Source organism: Seriola dumerili, unplaced genomic scaffold, assembly GCF_002260705.1.
Source record: "Seriola dumerili isolate Sdu_G_001 unplaced genomic scaffold, Sdu_1.0 BDQW01000056.1, whole genome shotgun sequence".
Classification (NCBI taxonomy): Eukaryota; Metazoa; Chordata; class Actinopteri; order Carangiformes; family Carangidae; genus Seriola; species Seriola dumerili.
Window position 1 is genome coordinate 2,778,445 of NW_019174311.1, and position 24,761 is coordinate 2,803,205.

Consider the following 24,761-nt stretch of genomic DNA (forward strand, 5'->3'; position numbering starts at 1 on the left):
GACTCAACGGTTCGAGGCCATATGGTCTTCCATATTTGGTGCTGTTTGGCTTCCTCTGAAAAAGGGGTGGTTTTTTTTTTGGTTTTTTTTTTTAAATCTGAAGCATTACTTGAATGGTCCAATCAGAGTGGGCAGCTGGACGTTGCCCCTGTGGAAGCTTGTTAATCTTGTGTGTGAGTTGCATTTGGAAATAGAAAATAAGAGTCACGAGATTTTAAGTGTCACAAGTATTTAGGCTTGATCAAGCATGTTGCTCCAGGATGTGTTGGCTCTTAGGCATTACCATAGTAACTATGTAATCTGATTGATAGAAGACGCATAGAACAATAAATGATTGTTTGAAAAAGCTATTCAGAGATATTTCACAAACAAAAGACAAAAGAAAGCTTCCGGTGACATATTTTCAGTTTTTTATTGAAACAGTATGAACAAAAACACTGCAATTAAATAAAAGGTTCAAAAAAATAAGATGGCACAAATTAAAGATCTAGGACTGATAATATGTGGCAAAGCAGAAGGGAGGACACAAACACATGTCTGTCGTTGCAAACGTTTGCAGTGTCTAAAGCCTATTCATTAAACATTACATCACTCATTCAGTGCACATTTAAACGAGTTTGTAAAGCAAGCGGAGCTAAGATGAGACTTCATAATTTTTACACCCATTTAGCACACTTACAATTGCAAAAATAACAAAAAGGGCATTACTGCCTAACACTGTGCACTAAAACTAAGTGCAACTATAAAATGTCATCCTGTGCACGCAATCTGGGGTTAGCTCAATTAAAAGACTGGATGGCTGTTCTGGTAGTCTGCCTATTAACAGAAGTACTATGAATACATTGCAAAGACAATGCTATCACTATTTCTAACAACCACTGGCTGTGTGTAAGCCTTCATATGGCGCAAGCCAGAAGTCAACACAGCTGTTCTTTTTGGAATGGGTGGCAGTTAAAAAGTACAGTCAATTCACATTAATAATGCACTTCAAAAGTTAAAATCATCCTACCCTAGAGAATACCAGAGACAGTGGCACAAACCCTTCTGCTAAATTTCACAGATATGTATTAGGTTTTTATATGTCAGTGTTAAAGTGGGCAGAATGTCACGTTACTCTTGCAAATTAGGGTGCCGTTTCTTTTTCTCTTCGCCCCATGCTAGCTAACGGAGCTTGTGAGTGTTATGTCAGAACAACTTCTGCACACGGTGCTTCATACAGTTGGACAACATATCAGGGATTCTGGCTACATGAGAAATTCTAATAACTGGTGCTCAGGGGTGTTTTTAAGGCCACGACAATAGCCCAAGGCTGCCTGCATGTACTGTGTGTTCCATAATAACGAATGCTAGCCTATGCAACTGCATTATGAGAAAGTCATTAGCTGTATACTATGTAGTCCCCTTGTATTGTATATACATCCTGTGGAATTTGTTACAGTCTCTCTCGCATCTTTCCTGTTCCCATTTTCTATGTGTATTTAATTTCCTTTTTTTCTCAGTATTTTCCATTTTTATGTCCTTTTCACAAACTTCAATGCAAATCTAAATCACTATATCACTTGAAAGGAGAGAGCTCTCCCCCGACAGGTCAGATAATTCCCTACTTCTCTTTCTTTTTTAACAAAATAAATTTGAAAAGCCCTGAAATTCTTTGTGACATCCTGCCGTCATTTTGTTTTGTTCTCTCTGAAGGAGCAGGGGAGGACAGAGCCTTTTATATTAGCGGCTTGAGGGGGTCAGGGAGGTAGCGGGGGAGGTGAGGATGTTTGCTCATGTACCCCTCTTGTCTCACACACATACAATACATACATAAACACACACAAGCCCCCCCTCCCCCCTCCCCCCTCTTTTTTGGCAGTCCAGAGTCCACTGGTGAGATTGGTTTAGTTCTGGTATCGTGCATGTTTTAATGATCAGAAATGACGTCACAGTTCAGTAGTTCAGAATTTCCAGAACTTTGGGCGCTCCTGCTGCTTGGCTGGTTTTTTCCTCAAGGACTGTGGAGTAAAAAAAAAAAAAAAAAAGGTAAGTTAAATTCATCTGTGCATGTGATTCATTTGGTGTCATTTTTGTAATGTACAATTAATTTATCCGTTATGAGGGAAGATGGACATTGACAACAAAATGAGTAGTGAAAAAGGATGGTTTGTACGTTGAATTAAATAGTCAAAGATTTATACAAAAAGGACGCAAAATAAGGTTTACATTATACATGTTTATCAGAAACTTAAAAAGGGAGACATTTTGTTTTAAAGGCAGGTTGTTTGGGTATTGAAAAGATTAGATTATGGACTACATTTTCCCCTTTTAGAGTGTAGGTTAAGTCAGCAAGATTTCGAGATGACATACTGTGAATTAAGCATTTTTCAAGTAGACCAGCAATCAGGGAAAGACTGACAATTAGTTCCTGAAATGAAACTCAAACAGAAGCTGACGACTTTGTGTTGCTGCCCCTTCTCTGACAAACACAAGCCCTCTGTTTGTAGGGGTCAAATCAAGCTGTGGATATAAAACCAGTCTGCTTGATGACTAGTGGCCACGCATACAGACACTGAGTCAATAAACAAGCTCATTTTAAGGCCTAATAGAGCCACTTGTCACTATGAATGCCCCAATTTTCCTCCCAGGGCCATGGGACTGTGTGTCAGCAAAAGGAGCAGCAGCAATCAAGCTTTGTCAGTATTTTATTTATTTATTTAATTTTTTTTGGGGGGGTGGGGGGGCTGTGACACATTTGTGAATTGAGACAGTAATGGCATAGGGTTAAAATGATTAGCTGAGACAATCAAACAGAAATTTACAGAAACCACAATGCTGTCTTTTTTGGCAGGTTTTTTGTTCTTGGCAGACCTGTGACATAAGAAACATTCATCATTAGCGAGACATGCAGTTCATAACAGTATTCTCAGTGGGGAGGGTGTGATCTGTGGGAACACTATCGCTGGGATGGGCCCCTCCATTTCTCTCATGAGGGGAAGGTTGACGTTTGAATATGTTCAGCAGTGGAGACCAATTATGGTTAAAATGCTATGCAGTCTGTGCTGGGCACACAAGGTCATCTTATCACACAGCACAGCTCTGTCTCTGAGAGCCGTTACATCACTGCCTGCGTTAGTTCATCACAGGATGTGTGATGGCTAAAAGTTCATAGGGTTTTGCTCCATATTTAGACGACAGACGACAGAAGTGATGACTCATTAATGTAACTATCTGCCTTCACGTGAATTCAAGCTGTATGTTGTGTGTATGTGACGTGTCCACAAGGTGAGGCGAGGTACTTACGAGTATTTTCCCATCCTCCTCACCGTGGCTATCACCACAGCGATGACGATGACAACTGCCAACAGAGCACCAATCACAATGCCAACTACCTGGCCGGAGCTCAGGCCCCCTGGCAGATAAAAAGATATGAGTTGGTCATATTTTCAGATATGCATATCTTTCAAATGTACCTGTTTGTAGATGTAAATGTATCAGTGAAAGCCCCTGAAGTGTCATGGGTAATCTTTACACTTGGAATGAATCAAATGCTGCCTATCTATCTGTGAGAAGATGAATAACCTCTGAGGAAGAGAGAACAAGATTGAAAAGGAAGGAGGGAGGAGTGATACTTGGAGAGGTTTAGAAGCTTGCATGTGACTTTAAAAAACTCTTTCTGTCACTGGCTCACTGAGAGCCACAGGGTTTGGATACATCACATCATAGCAGTAAAAAGCAACACCAGACTTAAAAATTGAAAACGTTGCACTACCCCAGTGTCCATCCCATACCTTTGTGCACCTCTTCATCCATCTTTGTCTCAGCAGCTGCTGTCACCTTGGATTGGAACTCAGCCTCAGTGGAGGGGGCTGCGGTCTCCACAGAAGGAGGGTCAGTGGTGATGGGTTTCGGTGCTTCAGTAGCAGCAGGGGCAGGGGCGTGTGTCTCAACAACAGGCTCTTCAGTATTAACTGTAACGGAAGGAGGTGCTGCCCCAGTGATATCTTCTGGTGTGACCCCTTCAGGGGCCATCGCTGGTTCATTTGTAGCAGAACTGGTGACTAAAGTGACGTCCTCTGTTGAAAGCTTAGCTGCTGCAGTCCCAGTGGCTACAGACGCTACAGGGAGCTCCGTGCCTGGGGAGAGCAGTCAGTAAAAAGATCACAGATGGGTTCACATGCAGGTTTCAAGTATTCCTGCCTATAATACTCCTTTTCTAAAAGCTGAATGGTGTAATGGTTGTAATAAATGTAAAACTGAATTGCAATTTGTGCAATATTTCAGTATTGAAAACCTGAACATTTTTTGATCATGTTCAAACTAATACATGTCCAAACTTTTCAAAATTACATTTTAAAAGGAGAGTTATTGTTCATCCCAGTGAGTTTAATGGGTTTTTAGTGTTTTACTAGAACACAAAGTCTTTTTCTTAAAATGTATGTTGCTTTTCTTTTTTTTTTCAGGTTTGACGCTGTCACAAATTATTTTCCTATATTTATAATGAATTTAGTCAAGATATGTGTGAACCTTATATCACAAGACATGAACTTATAGACATGAACAATACATGATGTGAACAATACAAGAATATAGAGGGACACTGAATTAGAATATCAAATGATCATAGTGACCCAGTACAGTGTGTGTTATACTTTGTGCTAGGCTACTTCTTGAACGGTAATGTTTATTCAGTAGCATGACACGATGGCAACCTGCACGAAATATCCCCCAGTGTGTCAGGATGAAAGTCAAAATGACCAAGGTAAATGTTTAAGATGTGATGTCATGACATCCCTCTTTCTCACTCTCTTGTGACAAATTCTCCCATCATCATCATAATCATCAGCACATGACTACCGTGACAGCATGACCACCACACCCCGTGACTTCATATCTTGTACATCCTGCCTCCACCCCTCCATCCTGTCTTTAGGGCTCTGTGTTCGCATGCTGGCATGCCGCATCCTCTGCCTCATTTCCTGTGGAGTGAGCCAGTGCAGCAGCGGCGGCAGCAGCAGCAGCAGCAGCAGCAGCCAACGTGTAAGGAAAGCGCGGGAAGGCTTGTTAACCCTCAGTTGCTTAACATGTGCAGTCATTGGAGGGTGGGGTTGCGGGTCAATGCCAGAGTGTGTGAGAAACATCTCAACTGGATGACTTGCAGTTTTTTAAAGCCAATTTCAGGAAGGGTTACAAACTCTACACAGGAAGATTTGATGAAATGGTTTACTGAACACCTTGAGGAAATATCAGTCATATATTTTGTATTATATTTTTATATGCTTTGTCAGAGCTCAGAGGTCTGTGCTTGCAGTAAAATGGAGGCTCCCATTATGTGTTCAGGAACTGTATAAAGACGTGTATTTAGCCTTGTGTCTTTCATCAAAGTCTGGACTCTGAAGTGGCCTGGGTTGAACCTAATCATTTCCCTCCAATAAGCCTAGCTGCATCTCCCCACGTTCAACATCCTCCCAGCCACAACTGAAAGCTTAGCCTGGACAGCGCAGCTTCAAAATTAAGGAGGTAGATTTCAGTGTGGCACCAAAATTACGGTCTATGGTTAACTTTCCACTGACAAGATGTTGGCCTGAAATCGCTTCTTCTCCTTGGAAAAAAAAAAAAAAAAAAAACCTTAAAACCACTTCTCCCTGAAAACGTTCTTACTGTAGGGAGCATAAAGGAGCATCTGTGTGAGTCTTATAAACTTAGCGTCTGACATCATGCTCTCTCCATCTCAGTTTTCTTCAATTGTTCTAAATACTTGAAGTAATAGAGAATACTTTACAAGGGTAAAAATAACTCTGAATGGCGAGACTTGTCTCACAAATGGTGCAGTTATTCCTAATCCTGGGCTGAATAGTGTGTTCATTAGCAACAGGCGGGGTAAATATAACAAAACATTTGTTCCCACTGGGGCAGAGTACTGAAGGGGGGTTTCAAACAGCGACTCAGACTGTTTGTTTGGAACGTCTGTAAGCGATGATAAAACGGTCTGTGCTTCACAGAGTATGGCCAAATGCTATGTGTAATCACCCCCTCAAACTCCACTAACAATTGTTTCATTATGTGTACAGTTCCCACAATTAGCTCTGAGTAGTATTTCCTCCCCACTGTGCTGACTATATTGGGTTAATGCAGCCACATTAGTGAGTAACACAGTAAGACTGTTACAGTCTACATCCACCTCCTCTTGTTTCCTTTTAATCTACTTCTCGCTTGTCTTCCTTTCCATGACCCTGCCACTCCCTGAGGACAGGTTTGTTGCTGCTGATACCTTTTAGAAGGCTGAATCCCTGGGGAGAAAGGGAGAGAAAGAAAGGGAGGGAGGATGGAAAGCGAAAGGGGGGGGGGGGCTTTGAGGGAACAGTATGTTTCTAAACGGAGAAGCCGGGGAGCAGCCCCGTGTCCCTTCTGCTGTCTGGTTTCTTCTCTGGTTTGGTGTCTTAACTCACAGCTAGCGGTATGTCTGTTTATAGTGGTTAGTATGTAAGTGACCCTGTGTTAATCCTCAGGGGGGTTAGAGCAAAGGGTGAGGTCCAGAACAGGACCCCTGAAGCTGCTAAGGATTTTCTACCAACACGGGTGTTTGAGTCTGGGTTAAACCAGTTAAACTACAGTCTGTCTGGGTATGTGAACTTTGTGTAAATGCAGACATGCCTTTGTGTACCCTAACACTTCTCATGCGTCTATCGATGACCAGACACCTTAAAACCCCAGACGTTTATGTTGTTCTCACACACACACACACGCACGCACGCACGCACGCACGCACGCACGCACGCACACATGCACACACACGAGTACAAACTAGAACACCACAAAGTTGGAAGCAGTTCCAGTTACTTTTTCATTCTTTCAATCCAGCACTGTGATTACGTAATTGTGGCGTTGTTCTTATTATTCCAAATTTTTCAGCGGTGCACCCCGGTCATTTTACCCACCATTACATCATTTTGACCGCACATGCTCTTTCACATCCATTTCCATGTAAAACAGTCTGAAATCATCCTGCCTCTCAACAAATGCTAGCATGTACCACTGAGTTCATACTGCATGTGTTTATGTATAGATGTACATGTGTGTTTGTTTAGCCACTGATAATATTGGACCATAGTAATTGACTGTGGATGACACTCCTTCATAATGTCCCACTATTAAAGTTATGTGATGAATTGTAGATATACAGGGAGAGACAGAGAGGTGGAGATTAAATGGCAGACAGGGAAAAGAGTGAAGCAAGTGATAAAAAGGCATAGAGAAAAAGGCTGGGAGAAAGACGTGGAGGCACCCATGTGGGGCTTCACTCCTGCCTGGTATAAATAAAACCTCCAGAGAGAATGAAAAAGTGAGGGAGGGACACAACGATACACAGTGTGAGACAGGAAAGGAGGGAGTAGCAGCTTCCATCCATTACGATCACAATCAGCTGTCACTGAGGCCCCCCCCCCCCCCCCCCGTTTGTGTGTGTGTGAGCGAGCTCCTAATTCACAGTCCTGTGTGGGAGGGAAAGGGTCCGTGCAGACGGTGCGAGGGAGTGTGAGTGTATCCACCTTTGGAGCCCAGGAATGTTTTTGCGGCGCTAGAGGGAAATGTGAGAGAGATAGGCACCCCGCCCATAGTGACTGGACTATGATGAGATGCCGCACAGCTTAACCTCCCCCCGCTAAACCAGTAGGAGTCAGCTGTGGAGATACTGGGGCGTGCCACTGGGGAGTTGAAGCAGGAGACAGGCCTAAGTGGAATATTCTCAGCCAGCATTATCACAGACACAACACAATGAGCGTCCACACTCTTACAGGAACTGATTTTTTCCCCCTTTCCTGGTGTGACTGCGATAGGAGGACATGCAGCACATCTCATCTGGACTCTATCACCAGCGGCAGAAACTGGTACCAGACCTACATCAAGAGGGCCTTTAATCTTAGGCCTAACAAGTCTGATTAAGTTTCTCAAATGTAATGATTCATGAAATGCAACCGCTGCAGGAAAAATAAACAGATCATGCTGTAGCATCACCCTGAGCCCTCCAGCTCTCCCCTTTTCTTTCAAACAAAACTTAACATCCCAGATCCAGGGAACACCCCTGACCTCAAAAGTTTTCTATATCTAATCTTACTAACCGTCAAATCCAATCCAATCGTTCCCTTGGGCCATATCTCACCCGCAACACACTTAGGTGCTAGAGATATGTGGTCACACAGGAGACACACACACAGAGAGGGAGAGCTGGGCCATACCCGCTACTTTTTTAGTCATGTTTTATAACAGAAGCTGAAGCCCCACTACTGTCTCCAGTCGTCAGGGCTTGGGCTGGGTCTGGGCTGTAACGGCCTCTGCCTCCTTTCCATAAACAGATGTGTCTTTCTCCTTGTGGAAAGTTTTGAAGGTATGACCGAGCGTTTTTTTTTTTTTTTTTTTTTTTTTTTTCAAATGAGACTCGGTTGACGTGAGAAGAGCTTGTTCGTCATGGTCCCTCTTTACCAGCATGTGTCTCATATTTGTAGTATGAGCGCAACATTTGAGTCATTTTTAGAACTGGGCACGGACAAAGGGCATTGACCTCTGCTTTCGTCGGCCAGATGTGACAGGGATGTTATGGGCCCAGAGACGCAGACAAAACTCATTAAGAAGGAGACCGGGGGGGGGGGCACCATTGTGAGGGAGGGGGGGAAGTGCTTTACAGGAAACATGGGATTTACTAGTTAGGTGAGCAGACATGAGGGAGCTAAATAGCTCTTTAAGAAAGATAAATGTGGAATGAGCTATTTCTTTGTTTCTCTTTTTGCGAAAAAGTTGAGTTCAGTTCTGTAAGTTTATGGACTACAAGGAGCAAACCTCCATGGAAATGGGGCAGGCATGCCGTCTCCGACCAGTAAAGGTTGTTGTTCAAAAATAGACCCAGCCCCTCTCTGCTCCCCCTGTCTCTACACCAACCCTGTCCCCCGGGGTCCAGACTCATCAAGCTGAAACAGGGGGAGCAGAAAATTGGAGCAAGGCGGAGGACTGTTAAGAGACGGTGGGTTCAAGTGGTAGATCTTGATATCCCTCCAAAGATGGGTAAATGCCAAGGGGCGTTGTGCCGCACAGTTTAATAGCAATGCGGGTAAAAGAGGGTGGGGAACCTTCACAAACTCATCCCGTACCGGGCGCTCACTTTCTTCCTGTCTCCTGCTCCTCTCTCATCCATATGACCCTCTTAAATATAGAGCCTCTCTCTATTAATACACACACACGCAAACCAGCCCTGCCCTGCCCCACAGTTCCCTCAGGCCTCAGTCACACACCCCTCCACCTCCCTGTGCCTGCTGCTTCCCCTGGGCAAACGGTGCTGCTGGTCAAGGCAAAGGAAGGACGTAGAGGGCGAGGGAGAGAAAGAAAGGAAGGAAGAAAGAGAGAATAGAAAGAAAGAAAGAAAGAAAGAAAGAAAGAAAGAAAGAAAGAAAGAAAGAAAGAAAGAAGCTGCAGCAAGAGAGAAATTAGAGAACCAGGAGTAAAGTGAGGAGGCAAGTGGATAAGCGTTCACATAAATGTGTACGGTGTATGTTACAGTTTACAGCCCACCCCATCCCTCCCTCAGTATGAGCAATGTTTTTGGGAGGCTTCCAAAGGATATTCCTTTCTTCTCTTTGCCAGTGCCAAGAATTTACAGACACGAGGCAAGAGAGCTCCTGCTATTATATCACATTTCACCTTTGTGTCTGCAAATCAAACTTTTCCTCCTGTCCAGGGCTCATGAGTAATGTGAAAATGAGAGACGGAGGGAGGGTATCTGTTAAAATCAACATAGACTATCCATTTGAGTCATGCCCTCTTTGTTAAATTAACACCTTCACCCAAAAGTTTCATCGGAGTGATTCTCAGCCAAGGTGTAACATATGGGTCAGCCGTTTTCAGTGATGATTTGACAGTCAAAACAGTCAAAAAGACAGTTAAAAATATTAAGTGTTTAAAATTCTTTAAACATAATAATCCATATTAACTAGTTATTGGATAAACAGACTAAAATTGAGTTTATTTCTTACTTTGAAACCAGCCTCCACAGTGTTACTCTTCAATCAGCAGGGATTAAAGCAGACAAAGAGTGGTGTGGTTTGGGCACATGGAGGTGGAGGGAGAGAGGGGACACAGTGTGCTAACAGCAGGACAGTGATAACAGAGTGTTCACTTACTTGCATGCGTGAAGGCACAGAAAGGGCCAACCAGGGCCAACAGGAGCAGCAGCTGAACATTCATTGTGATGAAAACTTTTCTCCTCCAGTCACAACCTTTAGGGACTCCCTCAGGGCAAAGAGCAAGACACCAGAGTCCTCGTACAGGCTGCCGCACACACGCCAGACACACACACCAACTGGTCTCCTTAGAGGGGCTGAGTGAAGGACCAAAAAAGGTCAAGAATGAAAATAAAGTCTTCCTGGGAAGTTTGAGAAAAGTAGTGGCCTGAGTTCCTTTTAACTTGTGAAGGTAAATGACAAATGGGCCGAGCCGGCGCTGGTCGCTCTTGCAGCTGGAGGAGGAAGACGAAGAGTGGTGGAGGGATGTAGAGAGGACAAGAGAAAAGAGAGGAGTTCTGGCCACTTTGAGGAAGTGGGAAGAGAGAGCGCGCGCGAGAGAGAGAGCGAGCACGATAGAGAGAGGGGGGGGGAGGGAGGCGGTGGTGGTGGGAGGGTAGGGGGGATGGCACACAGCAGGAGAGAGAAAAGAGTGTGTGAGTGGCGGAGCTGAGAATGGAGGAGGGGGGCTGGTACTGGTGGTGGGCTGGGCAGGTTGAAGAGCAAGGGGCAGGTTGGCTTGGGAGGAAGGCGCTGGGATTGGGGCAGTAAGGTGGTTTCAGCCCTCGTGGTCCAGCCCCGTGCAGGACGTGCTCTCCTCTTGGTGCACAGCCAGCCCTCCTGTTTGCAAATACTGCAATATCAGCAGCACTCACACATGCAAGCACACACTTGGAAATACAGATTAACAGACCGTTGAGTTGTTTATCAAGACCCCTCAAGCTACATCTGGCCAGTTTGTAAAATTAAAAAGCGAAAGCAACAAGCTTTTTAAATGGTCTTTGAATGAATGGAGAGAGAAGAAATCTTTAACCACGGAGTTAAGAGCCAAGAAAATGTCATCAGTAGAACAGACCATCACTAATGTTACCTATCACATTCTTTAACAGTACTTAACTGTTAATAAAAGCCAACAGTGAATTAAACAAGCATCAGTAATGCATCTATATTGATCGTTTAAATCATCATTCTTGTTCTTGGGAAGAAAAGCGACAGCATACATCTGTGGCTGACAGACCGTAGCAAGAGAGAGCTGCTTTTTAAACAGGTTTTCCCAATGAAAAGGAGCCGTAAATACAGTTAGAACATTGTGTGACTTTCACACAGGCAGGCATGGGTGGTCTGCTGGGTTTACATGTGATGGTGGGCAAACAAACTTTTGCTTGGACCTAGGCTGACACCTGTTGGACAACAAGCTACAAGGGTCACAAGGCCAAGGAAGAAGAAGTTATATTAACAAGGAAAACTTGATTCTGTCTCTGTTTCTCTTTTTTACCTGAAAAATCAAACTGCAAAATACTGAAGCAGCATGTTACATTTAGGATCACTGAAAGTTTTTTGTGAAAAGAGCTGATGAAATAACCACAGTAGATGCGAGGTTAGCGCAGTAAAAATGGTCAATGACATTTTAATAAACACTGAAACAGATTTTAACTGTTGAACCTCCATACACAGATTATTTATGACACACAAAACGCCAACGCCAAAGTTTTTTTTTTTTTTTTTTAACCACTTATTTACAATATACTGAAGGTATATACATACTGTGTCTCCTGAAGGACAGATAACAAAATACTTTCTCTCCATTTGCAGTTTTCATCAGTTTTTCAAGGGCAAACAGAGGATTAACATACTGTTATTTACAAGGACAACAACACACAAACATACAAGATATATATGCTGGTCACTGTAATACAGCATTTAATGGCAATAATAAAGAGTATTTTTCTTTTTTTTTTCTACAGTGAGACCTTGTTTTGACCATCTGAACAATCACTGAGATCTTTCAAACCAAAGAGCACTTTAAGGTCCCATAGTTCACTGTGTACCCACTTATTACAAACAAAGTATTTGTTTCTTATGTGTATTTTTTGAACTGTACGGAGCTGTATGCTAAAGGAAATCAGAGAGGACTATACACACTTGTACACACAGACAAAATTAAACATCACAGTAAAAAAAGTTGAATATTTTGCTTAGTCTTTGCTCTTTTGCTGCTCTATTTTTTTTAAATGTCTTTTGAAACAAAGAAATAAAATGTTCACCATTTTCTTTTGTTTTTCTCATTCACTAGATGCTATCAAGCTTCATGTTGTGCAAAAAACTGCTCATCTTCTCCTAAATGAGGCATCTTGAAATAACAACCAGTCTTTTCTGCCTGGCCATGAATGATATGCACTTTCCCAAAATAATGAAACCTTGAAAAACTGAATTGTATCTCAGAAAACAAAGTATTTCTGTAGACAAAGTCCAAGTCTAGCCAGCGTCTCGTTTTCATTTCAATTAGTGGCTGCTGTTTGAACTACTGACAAATGTATTCCACAGTATTTCACATGAGTTAGCTTATAAGCTGACAAATGAAGATTTTAAACTTCTCACAAGGATGCTCGCTGTTCGCCAAGTGAACACTGATAGCACCGTACAACACGCAGAGAACCTCACATATAGAGATGCTAATGGCAGAGGTGTGACGATGTTTAGGAATGTAACACCCTGAGAACATGGCACCATGGACTGTTCCACTCACTCAAGAATGACATTTAAAGTGATGAAAATAAAGTGAAAAGGTGTGACAGAATAAAGGTAAAGAAAAACAGATTGTGGTGCATAGAACCATTTTAGGCAGATGAAGCAAAAAAGGTGCCTGTTTTGACCAGCAGGTGGTGGTCAACTCAACCATTACTGATTCAAGTTGAACAGGTACACCATGGTTACTCTCTTCTTCAAAAATCCTCCTTCTGAGTGTCAAGATGAACAAAGAATAGGATGTAATAGTTAAGACCTGCTCAATGCGCTCGAGTGTGTGTGAATGCATGTGGATGATGGATAATTTATTTTCTGCAGGGAGTTTTGAAGAAGTCGAGGTTTCTATTCATTTCAGCCTCGGGTGCTGGAATTTTGCAGATATGGGACACAACACAAAAGATTTAAGAGAACGAAAGGCAAATAATTCACAGACGATTCGACAACACTTTTGGCGACTTGTAACCCTGTTGGCGCTGGGGGACACAACATGAGACAGTTCAGAGAGCTTCACTCGTCCTTTTGCTTTGGATGATGTGTGTTTACATCTTGGCTTGGTCCAATCCCATTTAAGTCTCATTTTAATGATTGTCTTTAGAGTCATCAACCACTTTTACCAGAAAAGAAAAGGCCAGCAAGATCAGAAAAAAATGTACTTTCCATTTGTTTTCAGTTGGATTGTCTTCTGTTTTTTTTTCACACTGGTGAAAGGAGCAGGTTGGTCAGTTCCATACCTCACCTGTCATCACATGTCGCCTCTGTCTCTCATCTCCAGTCTCTCTCGTCCCTCTGTTCAACCGACGGCTCCGTTTAGACAATGGAGTCCCAGTCAAAGTCATCCTGGATGTCGTCTGCAGCGAGCATGCGTCTCACTTGGAAGTGTCCCGGAGGCAGCGTGTGTTGCTGCTGCTGCTGGCTCAGCTGGCTGTGATGACCTGGACATGGAAGAAGATGGGAGTAAGACTTTGATAAATACTGGTCACCACAGCAGTGACAGTTCAATACTACTTCTGTGTCATTACCGCAAACTGTGGCTTTTTTTTTTTAACATGTGAGAAGAACTGTTAGAACAGAATAAGAGACTTCTCTGGGCGCCAGCAGCTAGTGGAAAAATCTAAGAAAAGTCAAAAACAACTGAAGTCCTTGTGGAGGCGTCAAATAATCCTAATTCTCTCCGACTGGTTTTAACAGCGAGTGATTCTTAGCAGCGCATTCAGTGATTTTAATGACAGCCGTTCGACTGACATGAGTATCTTGTAACAACGAAATCCAATGCAAGTAGGTCTACTGTATTTTTATGAGGCTGCACTGTGCCGACGAGTATCTTTATCTTCAGAGCGTCCTTGCTACAATAGGACCATTTCAAATACTTGAACACTGTGTTGAAGTGAACAGAAGAGATCAGAAAAACCTTGGCATTTAATTAATTAATTTCATTCATTTATCTTTTAAACCAAATTCTTTAATGTTTCTTTTTCCTGTAAAACAAGACAATTTGTCTTAAAGAGATATTCTGCCAATTTTTCATATGAAAAGAAGTTGTTAGCCAGTCATGGTTGGTGCCACTCAGCCTGTGAAAACCGTTGTATGATGTCTTCTGTGGCTCTAGATTGATTCGATTTTTTGATTTTTTTTATTCGCACACATAGAATATTACAAATACATTGTATACAGTTTTTTTTTTTTTAAGGAGAGAATGTCCAGGCGAGGTAAGAAACCCATGGAGGGCTTATGTTAAACCTCACCTCAACGTAAAAATAAAAATCACATCACTCTAAATGAGAAAGGAGGAAATGAAGACAGGAAGACAGATAGATAGAAAGAAAAAAGCAATATATACAGTGGAGGGGAGGGGACACAGATATTTGAATGAATCTATCAGCATGAGGCACAAAGAAAAAGAAAAATACATAAACCAAATCACTATTAGCTTACCCTAATTCAGGTGATATCGCTGGAGTCATGGGAAATGTAGGTTTGTCTCATACTCAGCCTCTGCTACATTAAATTGGATCATTCTTTATTAAATCTGTCTCTTGCGAGTCCACAGCTTTATGGAAGTGCAATACTATATTACTGGAGAACCGCTTTGATTGTCCCTGCCACGCCCGTCCGTGACACCCTTATATGAATGTATATGTATGTATCTATAATTCGTTGTCAGTGCAGAGATTAAAATGTGTCACTCCACGTGGTGAAATGTGTCAGCCTGATATTCAGATTGAATTTATGGGTCTTCATCTTCGATTTAGCACAGGCGCTGTCACAATTCTTGTGCCGACAAACACACACTTGCACATATACAGTGTATATACCCTGCATTTCTACCAGCTCCTCCTGACCTGTTGAGAGAGATGGAGCAGTCACCTGTCATGGTGGGAGCCGTGTTGCTCATCGGAGGCATGTGGGGGTATCCTGGTGGGCCCATCAGTGAGGACATGTTCTGTCTGGAGTCCATGTACATGTTCCCTGTGGGAGAACAGACAAAAGGGCAATGACTAACTGTCAGATTAGTATCCTGACTTTCTCACATGTGTATGCGTCTTGGCAGAACATGAGCTGTTGTCATGTGCACAGACAGAATTACTGGCGTCTTATGCTAAGCTAGAGATCTCAGTCCCTCTGTGGATTTCCCGCTGGTGAAATATCCCCTCGTCCGCATGACTTTACCCCAGTCGCCATGAAGCTGACAAAATCCATAATTCCGCTGTAAATGTATAATGGGGAAACAATGGCACAGTGAGGATTTAGACTGTAATTCAGCTACATGGCTGGAGCTTCAGCCCCCGTCACAGCGAGCAAATGCAAAAATGTGACAGAGCAAGTCTCTGGGTGCCTACTGCCAAGGTGAGACGTAACTAAGCACATTTATATAAGTCTGTAAAATGTTAATATACTGGCACTAGCACTGGTGGTATCCTGGGTGAGTTAATTTCAGAGATAAATATTGGGTTTTTACTGCACTACATTTATGTCATGGCTGGAGTTACAAGCTAATTGCCAGATTGAGAGTTTATCTTGAGATAAACTCATAAAATGTGGCTGTTGCCAGGTAAAAAAATCTTTACCTCTTAAAATAGTTGAATTCATATTTTTATTACATATAATGACCAAAATATCAGGATCTTCTTGTTTCAGATCAGTGACACAGCGAGACAATCAAGAAGAGAGTTGATTCCTTCCTTCCTTCCTTCCTTCCTTCCTTGTTCTTCTTCATTTGTCCCAAAATTGCTGATATATCAGTTCATATTACAGGATGTAAGTTCTAATGAATGATTTCTACTTTGTGGTTTGCTACTTTAATTCTGCTGCTGCCTACCGCATGCTTTGGTGAACGTGAATACTGACCCGTGCTGATGTGTTGGTTATGTTGGTTGTGTTGCCCATGCTGATTGTGCTGGCTAGCCTTTGGGTGCATGGCCCCATGTGGCTGAGCCGGGTGCTGTGGTGCTCCTGGTGGTGTCGGGTGTTGGACCTGAGGTTGTGGGTGGGTGGCGCCCTGAGGGGGGATGACCCCTGTGGCTGTGAAGAACTGGTTAATGGAGGAGCACAGGTCGGCCATCTGGGCGGCGTCCAGCGACCAGTTGTTGAGCTCGGCCTGTCGCATGCTCTCCTTCAGACCTGGCTCAGACAGAGAGAGGAGGCAAAGACGGACAGTGACGCTCACGCACTGAAGAGCTTTTATCATTTTTAGTGAACTGCTTTAATCCAATGTTCTCAGTATGTCACATCATTTTCCCTTTTAAGCAAGTTAGATAATAATATTTGCAATATCTATACGTCTACCTTTAACTTTAACTTGCCGTTTCACAACTTCACCTTTGAAGCTACTTCACACTCCTATTGAGTAAAACAATATGGTAAATTCCAAGATGCCATTTTTCTATGGCTGCACAACTGCAACAAATGTATAAATGTTTTATCTACAAGACATATTATATGGCTATAATTCAAAATAATGTTGTGAGTATGAACAGTGCTTTCCTTCGTTTTCCAGGATTTAAAAGGTTAATGTTGGAGGGATTAAAGACGTGTGAGAATAAAAATGAAATGAAATACGAGGCAAACAAAATCAGTAGAAAACAAAGTATCCACACTGATGTTCTTATTTAGCAGCAACTAGATCCTGCTTCAATTAAGTCCGGTGTTGTTCCACCTAGCTTGTGTTTATAGTTGTTCCTTTACATGAGACTAACAATAAAACAGACTTAATTATTTCTCTGAAATTGCTATTTCTAGACAAATTCCAGGCCTCCTAAATACTGAGCTTGTATCCATACCATCGTAAGTATTGATGTCCAACCAATGAAAAATAAATTATATTTATATCATATATTATTGTAACGTCACATCCAGCATAAGCCTCATAGTACATCGCTGTCCTGACAACATACCTGTTCATATCTCACACGACGTACAACGAGACCCTGAACCTGAAACACCTCTTTTTCTTACTTGCTCCTTCCAACAAAGACACACCCGAGCTGCTGTTCAACAGACCGTCCTCTGATATTTCTCAACATCAGATTCATATGGCCTGTGTTGGCAGCGACAGACACAAGAGGTTCGGCTCCTGCTCTTTGGAGGTGAGCCAGAGACGGCGCAGGATGGTATTACGGCAGTGTGAGGGAGGTCAAGCGCTGCAGGAGAGAGAGAGAGAGCGGCAGCGGCAGCCTGTGTGCTATAAGACCAGCCGTCATCATCCATCGTGTGTGGATGTTGCTGGCTTTGTGCGCTGACCGTGATAAGAGGCTGTTACTGAGCCGGGGCCTAATTGGATTATTCACATCATACAATTGCGAGGGAGGCTGTGTGTGTGTGTGTGTGTGTGTTTGTGTATGAGAGAGAGAGAGAGAGAGAGAGAGAGAGAGAGAGAGAGAGAGAGAGAGAGAGAGAGAGAGAAAGAGAGAGTGGCACCTCCTCCGACGTAGGATAATGACTTTTATTAGGCCAGTACTATTACAACAGTGGATATTATAATATTGTGCCTCAAGGGCAAGTTTATATGAAAGTGTAGAGAGGAATCATAATGGTTTAATCAAAATAGCTGATCGGCATCATAAGCATTTTATCAGTTCTCACTGTGTCGAAACAGGTTGCGGTAGACAGCTTTATCAATGCTCTTTTCAGATGCTGGTCACACTGATGGCACCAGGACTGTTAGTGGTGTGCGCATGTGTGTGTGTGTGTGTGTGTGTGTGTGTGTTACCTTGAAATGGGGAGAGGTCTACGTCAGCCCAGTTGTAGCTGGTAGCAATGCGGCAGCTCTCCTTCAGCCAGTCCAGGTTGGGGTACCAGTCTGATGAAATACCTGGGAGACAACAAACATGCATGCACGCACACACACACACACACACACACACACACACACACACAATTAAATAATTTTTAAAAATAATCTTGCACACCATTACAAAGGACAATTGATAACGTATGGTAATTAATTATGTTCTTTCCACAGCAGACAGAGTTTAGGCGACGATGGAGCCTAAATGTTGACCCAAAAATCTCTAAAACTTTCATCCAGAATAGCAACAGCAGGGCGTTCCCAAACTGTAGGTATGTAACTGTGTACCGACACAAATTATTACTTTATTGAATCATTCTTAAAACAGCTCCACACATAAAAGAGGACCTTAATGAAAGAGATCTTCTCATAAAAGGTGTAAATGACAGGAATTTTCAGATCTGGTATAATTTCTTTGATGACATTAAAATGGGGAACTTGATTTGTGTTTGATATGATTTGACCACGGTCGTTTGACCCCGGTCATTTAATGTGTACATCTCTTGATCTTGTGTTTTCAATTGTTTGCTTTGTTTTTGTTTGTTTTGTCTTCATGGATCTCTGTGCCATAAATTCTAATGGGATACATACATATATATATATACAGTATATTTATTGATATTAATGATCTCGCGTTTACTCTACACTGTGTCTCACTAGACATTTCAATTATACTTGACTTAATTTTTTTTTTGAATGGACAGGATACAAGTACTAAAAGTAATTAGCACTTTAACTATTTTGCGATTAATCATTCAATCATTTCATCTATAAAATGTCAAATAATAGTTAACAATGCCTGTTACAATTTCCAAATTGATTGTTTGTTCTGAACCAGAAACAATATCCAATTTCCAGTGATACAACACAGGAAAAAGCAGGAAATCATATTTGAGGTACTGGAATCACAGTGTTTGGCATTTTTTTCATTTATATTAACATGATAGTGAGCAGCATGACAATGTGACATGATGTGAAACAGGTGAACATATTCATATTAAAAAGAAGTGAAATTTGTCTCAGATAAGTTCAGCCATCAACCACAAGGTGGTGTGACTTCACACAGAAAAATTCCAGCCACAGCTCTGCTTTTGAGAAAAAAAAAAAGAAGAGGAAAATGCTTTTCACGGCCCCCATCACCACAAAACTAAACAACAATACATTCTCAGACCGTGGATCAAAGACAGAGGGATTGCTTTCATTCATCCTCAGCTTGGTTGAGGGGAATACTAACCTAGATAAATAATGTCTGAATAGTCCTTTTCTCTGGCCTGAGAGCTGTGTTGCAGAGATACAGGGAAAGGAAAAAAAACAAAGACTGGGAATATGAGGAGGAAAAGCCTCAGTGAAGCTTTGGAGATGCCTGTTTGTGTCAGCCCAGGCTCATAACATCAAATTCTCTGGCACCTTATAGATGGAAGAGTATTATATAAATGCAATGAGTCTGTGCACAGACAACCCCGTTCTGTTTTGTTAGGTGAATTGCATTTACACCTATGTGGCTTTGGGAGTCTGGAGAAGTAGAATCATGGTTTGGTGCTGTGCTGCATCAATATATATGAAACATGAAGCTGTACTGTACAGTCGGTGGGTTCCTCTCACAAGAATTAGTAAAAGGGTCTGCAGCAGAGGAGAGGAATGTGTTATAATGGCCGTGCAGGCAGTGAAAGTACAGTTTATTTTCTTATTCTGTTTCACACTTTCTATACATAATGTGAGGTGAATGATAGTTGGAGCACCTTAAATGTATGGGTCACTGATGGAGGTTAGAATACAAGGATGTTTCAGGTGCCTGCACTGCTAATGGCAGGCTGAAGAGACGACACTTTGGAGAAACCCTGTTGATACATTCAGCATTTTGAATCCATTCAATTTCAGATTCTGGATCAATCCGGCAACTATGAAATATTCTGAACATCCCATTACTCTGATTTCATGGCTCCGCTGGAGTCTTTTCCTAATGCTGCGTTCACACCACGGCATCAGAGTGGGAGAAACAGGAAAGCCTCTTGTTGAGAGAATTAATGCACTCTATGAGGATGATTACCCCTACTGCTGGTCCTGCAGTCACACCAGATTAATTGAAGGGTTGTCTAACTCATAATTATTATTACTGTCCATGTATCTGTAGCAACTCACTAACAAGTTCAAATCGGATAGTGCCAGTGATAGTAACTTTGGAGCCATTTTGGCAGCAGTTTGTGGACACATCTAAAGTTCTTTATCCAACTGGGAGATTTTATAGTCTTCCTAAGTCGCCCATACCTCCCACTCGTAATTGCAGCTGGGAGACATTAACAGTGTGTATCTGACAGCATATTCAACTCCTACACATACAGTGAAAGTGTAAAAATACTCCCTAACTCCCTCTCACCTGTTGAGGGGCAGGTCTGTCCAGTGTGACTCTGGTGGGAGAGAGACGGGTGCTGCTGGGAGTGCGCAGGGTGCTGTTGGTGCTGACCATGCTGACCGTGTGCCTGGTGCTGGCCGTGGGTGGAGTGAGGGGACAGGTGCTGCTGAGGGTGGTGGGCGTGGTGCGGCGCCTGGCCGTGGTTGTGTTGGTGGTGGTGGCCCCCGCTGTTTCCCGCACCAGGAGAGTGCTGGTAAGAGCAGGCGGTCCGGGCCTGCTGGCTGGAGTCACCCGGCATACCCATCAGACCTGCCAGATGATTTCGAAGTAACGTCAACAAACAGGAAACTAAAGATCTATTTGTGACTAGATGGACTAACAGATCTGGGAAAATTATGTACTTCCAATGCTGAACTGCTGTCCATCCCGCTTTGCCCTTTTCATCCAACTAAGGTATTTCCCTAATTTTATTTCCCACACAAATTTACACCCACTAATATTCTACAAAGCTCAAAAGTAATCATCTAAAAATGACAGTGACCATTTTTGAACCTGTGGTAGAGCTAAGGAGAAGTATTTTGTGGTTGAGTTCCTGGTGTTTATGAATCCCAAGGAGGATGGAAAAGGCAGCTAAATGTTGTACAGATGACAGTTTTACAAGTTTAATGACACGTCTTTTCAAAATATAATATAATATAATATAATATAATAAAATACGATATAATATAATATAATACAATATAATATGCCAAGATTTAAATTATCTGTCTGTGGTTTTATCTTCTGACGTGTGTTATTTTGTGTAAAGACTGTAGCTCTTCCAAACAACAAACCATAGGTAACCAAACAAAGAAACCTTTCTCAAAGGAAATAGTTCAGATGATGGAGTGATCTCTAGAGACTTATAGGATGAAATTAACAGGGCTAATAAACTGTGTAGAGATACAACTGAGTGATAGTATTAAAGCTTTGACCTTCAGGGAGCTTGTAAAAGAATTAATTTGACATCCCTTATCACCAGGAAACCTCTTACTGTTGTTTTGAGAGGTTTGACTTTTCAGTGAGTAACTATATATTAAGATAATCCCTGCGTGTACATTACAACATACGCTGACCTGCCTGTCGCATCTCATTATACGATTTTTGAAAAGCTTATTTCTAGGTTAATTTTCAATTCAAGTCAAATTGCCATAATTTGGTCAGTAATCCTACACAAATTAACAAGTTCAGGTCAGTGCTTCTCCAGTTGCTTGTTATGAAAATCTCTTTCTCTGACTGACACACACACGCACGCACTCACACATGCACTCACGCACGCGCGCCTCCCTCATCAACTTATGGATTTTATATGTTTTGACTGACAAACGGCAGAGGATTCTTGTGAATGGCAGTTTCTTGGATGCGAGAGGTCATCCCACGAGCGTGTTTTATCTTTACTTTTCATCATGGATACTGACAGCTGCAGAAACTGTAAAGCAGGAAGCTACCTTGTTAAATTTTCAGACGGTGCTGTGTTGTTATCTTTTCTTCAGGCACACAGTTGCACCATGGTTGTGCTTTTCCTGCTTTTGTGCCGTAGCACAACAGCAATTTTTTTTTTTTTTTTCTAATGTTAAGTAGGTTATGTGAGTTAAAAGTAAGTGATTCTTACAAGTACTTTGCTGTGTTCAAGAATGATTTAAGGTTGGATATAAACACAGAGATGATCATTAAGTGTGGCCAGCAGAGAGTGCACTGTCTTCAGAAACACCATTTATATTCTGGCAGTACATTTGTTCTTAAGTTGCTCATATCAATCTTTTGTTGAGAATCTTTTGACCTTCTCCTTTATCTGCTGTTCCACTGCTTATCACTGAAAGACAGGAACAGTGCCGTTAAGATCTCTTTAAAGATCAGTGAAGTGAAACAGAGGGACTTGAGTTCTTTTTGTGACCAACAAATCATAGAGAAATCGATGAGCATACTGAGTTTCTCTGAGCATGCGGCCATTAGGGAGTCGTTACACTTTACCTGCTTGTAAAAGTGTTTTTTGATTCCAATTCCTTGATTTCCTCTGCTATGTTTTTATGAGAACATGTTTTATCTGTTTATTTAGTCACAATGTACTGTATTGTACTGTACTGTGTCTTGTGTTTTTCCTCTGTCTAAACATGCCTCCACGCTGGTGACAGTCAGGGCCGCAGACGTCAGGTTTTCAGGTTGTCCATCGGTCTGTAGGGACGTACGTACGTCTCATTTTCCTTAAAACAATATCTCAACAATGCCTTGAGGGAATTTCTTAAAATTTGGCACAAAGATTCAATTGGACTCAAAGATGAACTGATAAGATTTTGGTGGGCAAAGGTCAAAGTTCAAGGTCACAGTGACTCACTTTCTCGTGAATGTGATATGGCAGAAACGCCCGGAGGGAATTTCATTACATCTGGCAGAAATATTCACTTGGATTCAAGGATGAACGGATTAGAATTTGGTGGTCAAAGGTCAAACGTCAAGGTCACTGTGACCTCACAAAACACATGTGTGTTGTGGCCATTACTCAGGAAAGTCATACATTAATGACACAATTCAACACAAATGTCTAATAGGATAAAATGATGAAGTGATGACATTTTATATCCAAATGGTCAAAGGTCAACCTCACTGTGACATCATAATGTTGTGCAAAAACACTTGGTCATTCTTCAATGCTGTAACTCAGGAAGGAGAGATTGTGAGCATATTTCCTGCAACTTGACTGGTCAGGCATAAAACAGCATGGAACTAATTTCTAGTTTATAATATTGGAAAAACGGCACTTTTATTTAAATCCCTTTAAGTTTAATGTGACATGAGGGAAAGTGGAGTTTTATTATTAAAGCTTGTAAAATAAATTGTTTTAACACCCAACTTTTCATGCTGCTTCAACTGATGATTCCCATCCTAATTTATTAATTCATTGTTTATTTTTTTGTCTCTTCTGTTTGGCCTGTAATTTACGAGGATGAAGCAGAATAAGGATCCGGCAGAGAATGACTGCAACCCCTACCTGAGTCAGATACAGTTCGGTGTGTGGTCTTGGACACACTGTGGTTTTTCAAAGGAGGCGATGAGCTCCACTGTCCAGATGACTCATTGTGACTCAAATTCTCAAATACAATGACTGCTGACACTGTTTCCTGCTAAGCCTGACACTTAAGTCTCACTCTGTCTCCGTGTTATATCCATTTTCTTTTTCAACAAGTATTCTCATCATCTCATCTTTTTCTGTGTGTGTGCCCCTGACCGCAAATTGAAGGGACCTAGTCAGAGGGTGAATCCAGGGGGCGGTTGCGGAGCTCAACAGAGCGCATCAATCTCTTCGGCTACAGAACATACATCGTGGATGTGTATGGGGAGAAGAAAGCGAGAGAGGGAAGGTGATAGGAGGATGGTGGGATGGTGGGGGGTCCAAATGGGAGGAGGCCTGGTGACCTGAAAGCTTCAGGAAGCAATTAGCGAGATGCTTCACAAACTTTAGAACCAATCTAATTAGCTGCTATCAAAGCTGCAGAACCCTTTGCTCTGCTCGACTGCAGATGTGTTTGAGAGTTTTTTTCTCCTTCTGTTGAATTCTTCTTCTTAATTGCCTTTACTCATTTGACTGAGCGAGCGGTAAAATGCAGATATGCGGAACAACAGATTGTTTGTTTATTAAAATACAATAGAGTAGGAGTAGTGTGTGGTGGAGGTTAATACTGGAATGCTTTTATTGCCCGGAAAGCAATGATAAATTCTTTCAATTTCAATTGGAGCTTAAGCTTGACAGTTAATTATGCGCATGAAGCCTGACTGAGGTTTACATGATTTTTTTTTTTTTTTTTCTGCAAACACAAGTGTCATTACAGATGTTGGACAGGCACACAGGAACTAAACACACTAATCCACATACACATACAGAGTTGACACCCACCTTGTGAGAAAGACTGCTCAAAGACGCACTTGTAAAGACTGCGGAAAGAAGCACTGAGGTCCTCGAAGTCCGAGAAGCAGAGCTGCTTTTCCCGCGACTCCGGGACGGGCAAACCGTACTGGGGCTGTGAGGGGGGAGGGGGAGGCGGCGGGGGCTGGGCGGGCTGCTGAAGGCTCAGGGACTGGGGTGAAGGCTCTGAGTGGGTACTCACCTTGATGACAGACAGACAGACAGACAGACAGGCAGGCAGGCAGGCAGGCAGACAGGCAGAAAGACAGGCAGGCAGAGAGGAGAGAAGAGCGAGAGGGACATAATGTGAGAAGTACAAGAAGACAAACTGGGAAATCAGAGAAAATATTGGCTTTAGAAAAATATATCAAAGACTGAGAAAGGTATCATAATTCATTTCAATGAAACCAATAAGGCTGT

The 24,761-nt window shown here is 42.2% G+C and overlaps 2 protein-coding genes across 3 annotated transcripts in view; both read right to left on the reverse strand.

The window, feature by feature from the left end:
• Positions 1-393: 393 nt before the first annotated feature.
• On the reverse strand, positions 394-10,600 carry pdpn (podoplanin). 2 transcript variants are annotated; one of them, XM_022741847.1, is made up of 4 exons: positions 10,146-10,600; positions 3,771-4,115; positions 3,283-3,391; positions 394-1,997 (listed from the first exon to the last, which is right to left on the reverse strand). In XM_022741847.1, exons 1-4 carry the CDS (start codon positions 10,207-10,209, stop codon positions 1,991-1,993), a joined length of 525 nt encoding a protein of 174 aa, XP_022597568.1. In that variant the 5' UTR covers positions 10,210-10,600; the 3' UTR covers positions 394-1,990. The 2 variants fall into 2 exon arrangements, with proteins under 2 accessions (XP_022597568.1, XP_022597569.1); XM_022741848.1 differs by lacking the exon at positions 10,146-10,600 and adding an exon at positions 9,999-10,038.
• Positions 10,601-13,448: 2,848 nt separating this feature from the next.
• Positions 13,449-24,761, reverse strand: part of foxj3 (forkhead box J3) — a 48,302-nt gene continuing 36,989 nt past the window's right edge. The window contains exons 6-11 of the mRNA XM_022741710.1: positions 24,333-24,543; positions 20,429-20,713; positions 17,977-18,078; positions 16,116-16,388; positions 15,135-15,236; positions 13,449-13,702 (exon numbers count right to left, since the gene is read on the reverse strand). Coding sequence (XP_022597431.1) covers positions 13,578-13,702; positions 15,135-15,236; positions 16,116-16,388; positions 17,977-18,078; positions 20,429-20,713; positions 24,333-24,543 — 1,098 coding nt within the window. The 3' untranslated portion in view covers positions 13,449-13,577. The remainder of the gene's footprint in view (positions 13,703-15,134; positions 15,237-16,115; positions 16,389-17,976; positions 18,079-20,428; positions 20,714-24,332; positions 24,544-24,761) is intronic.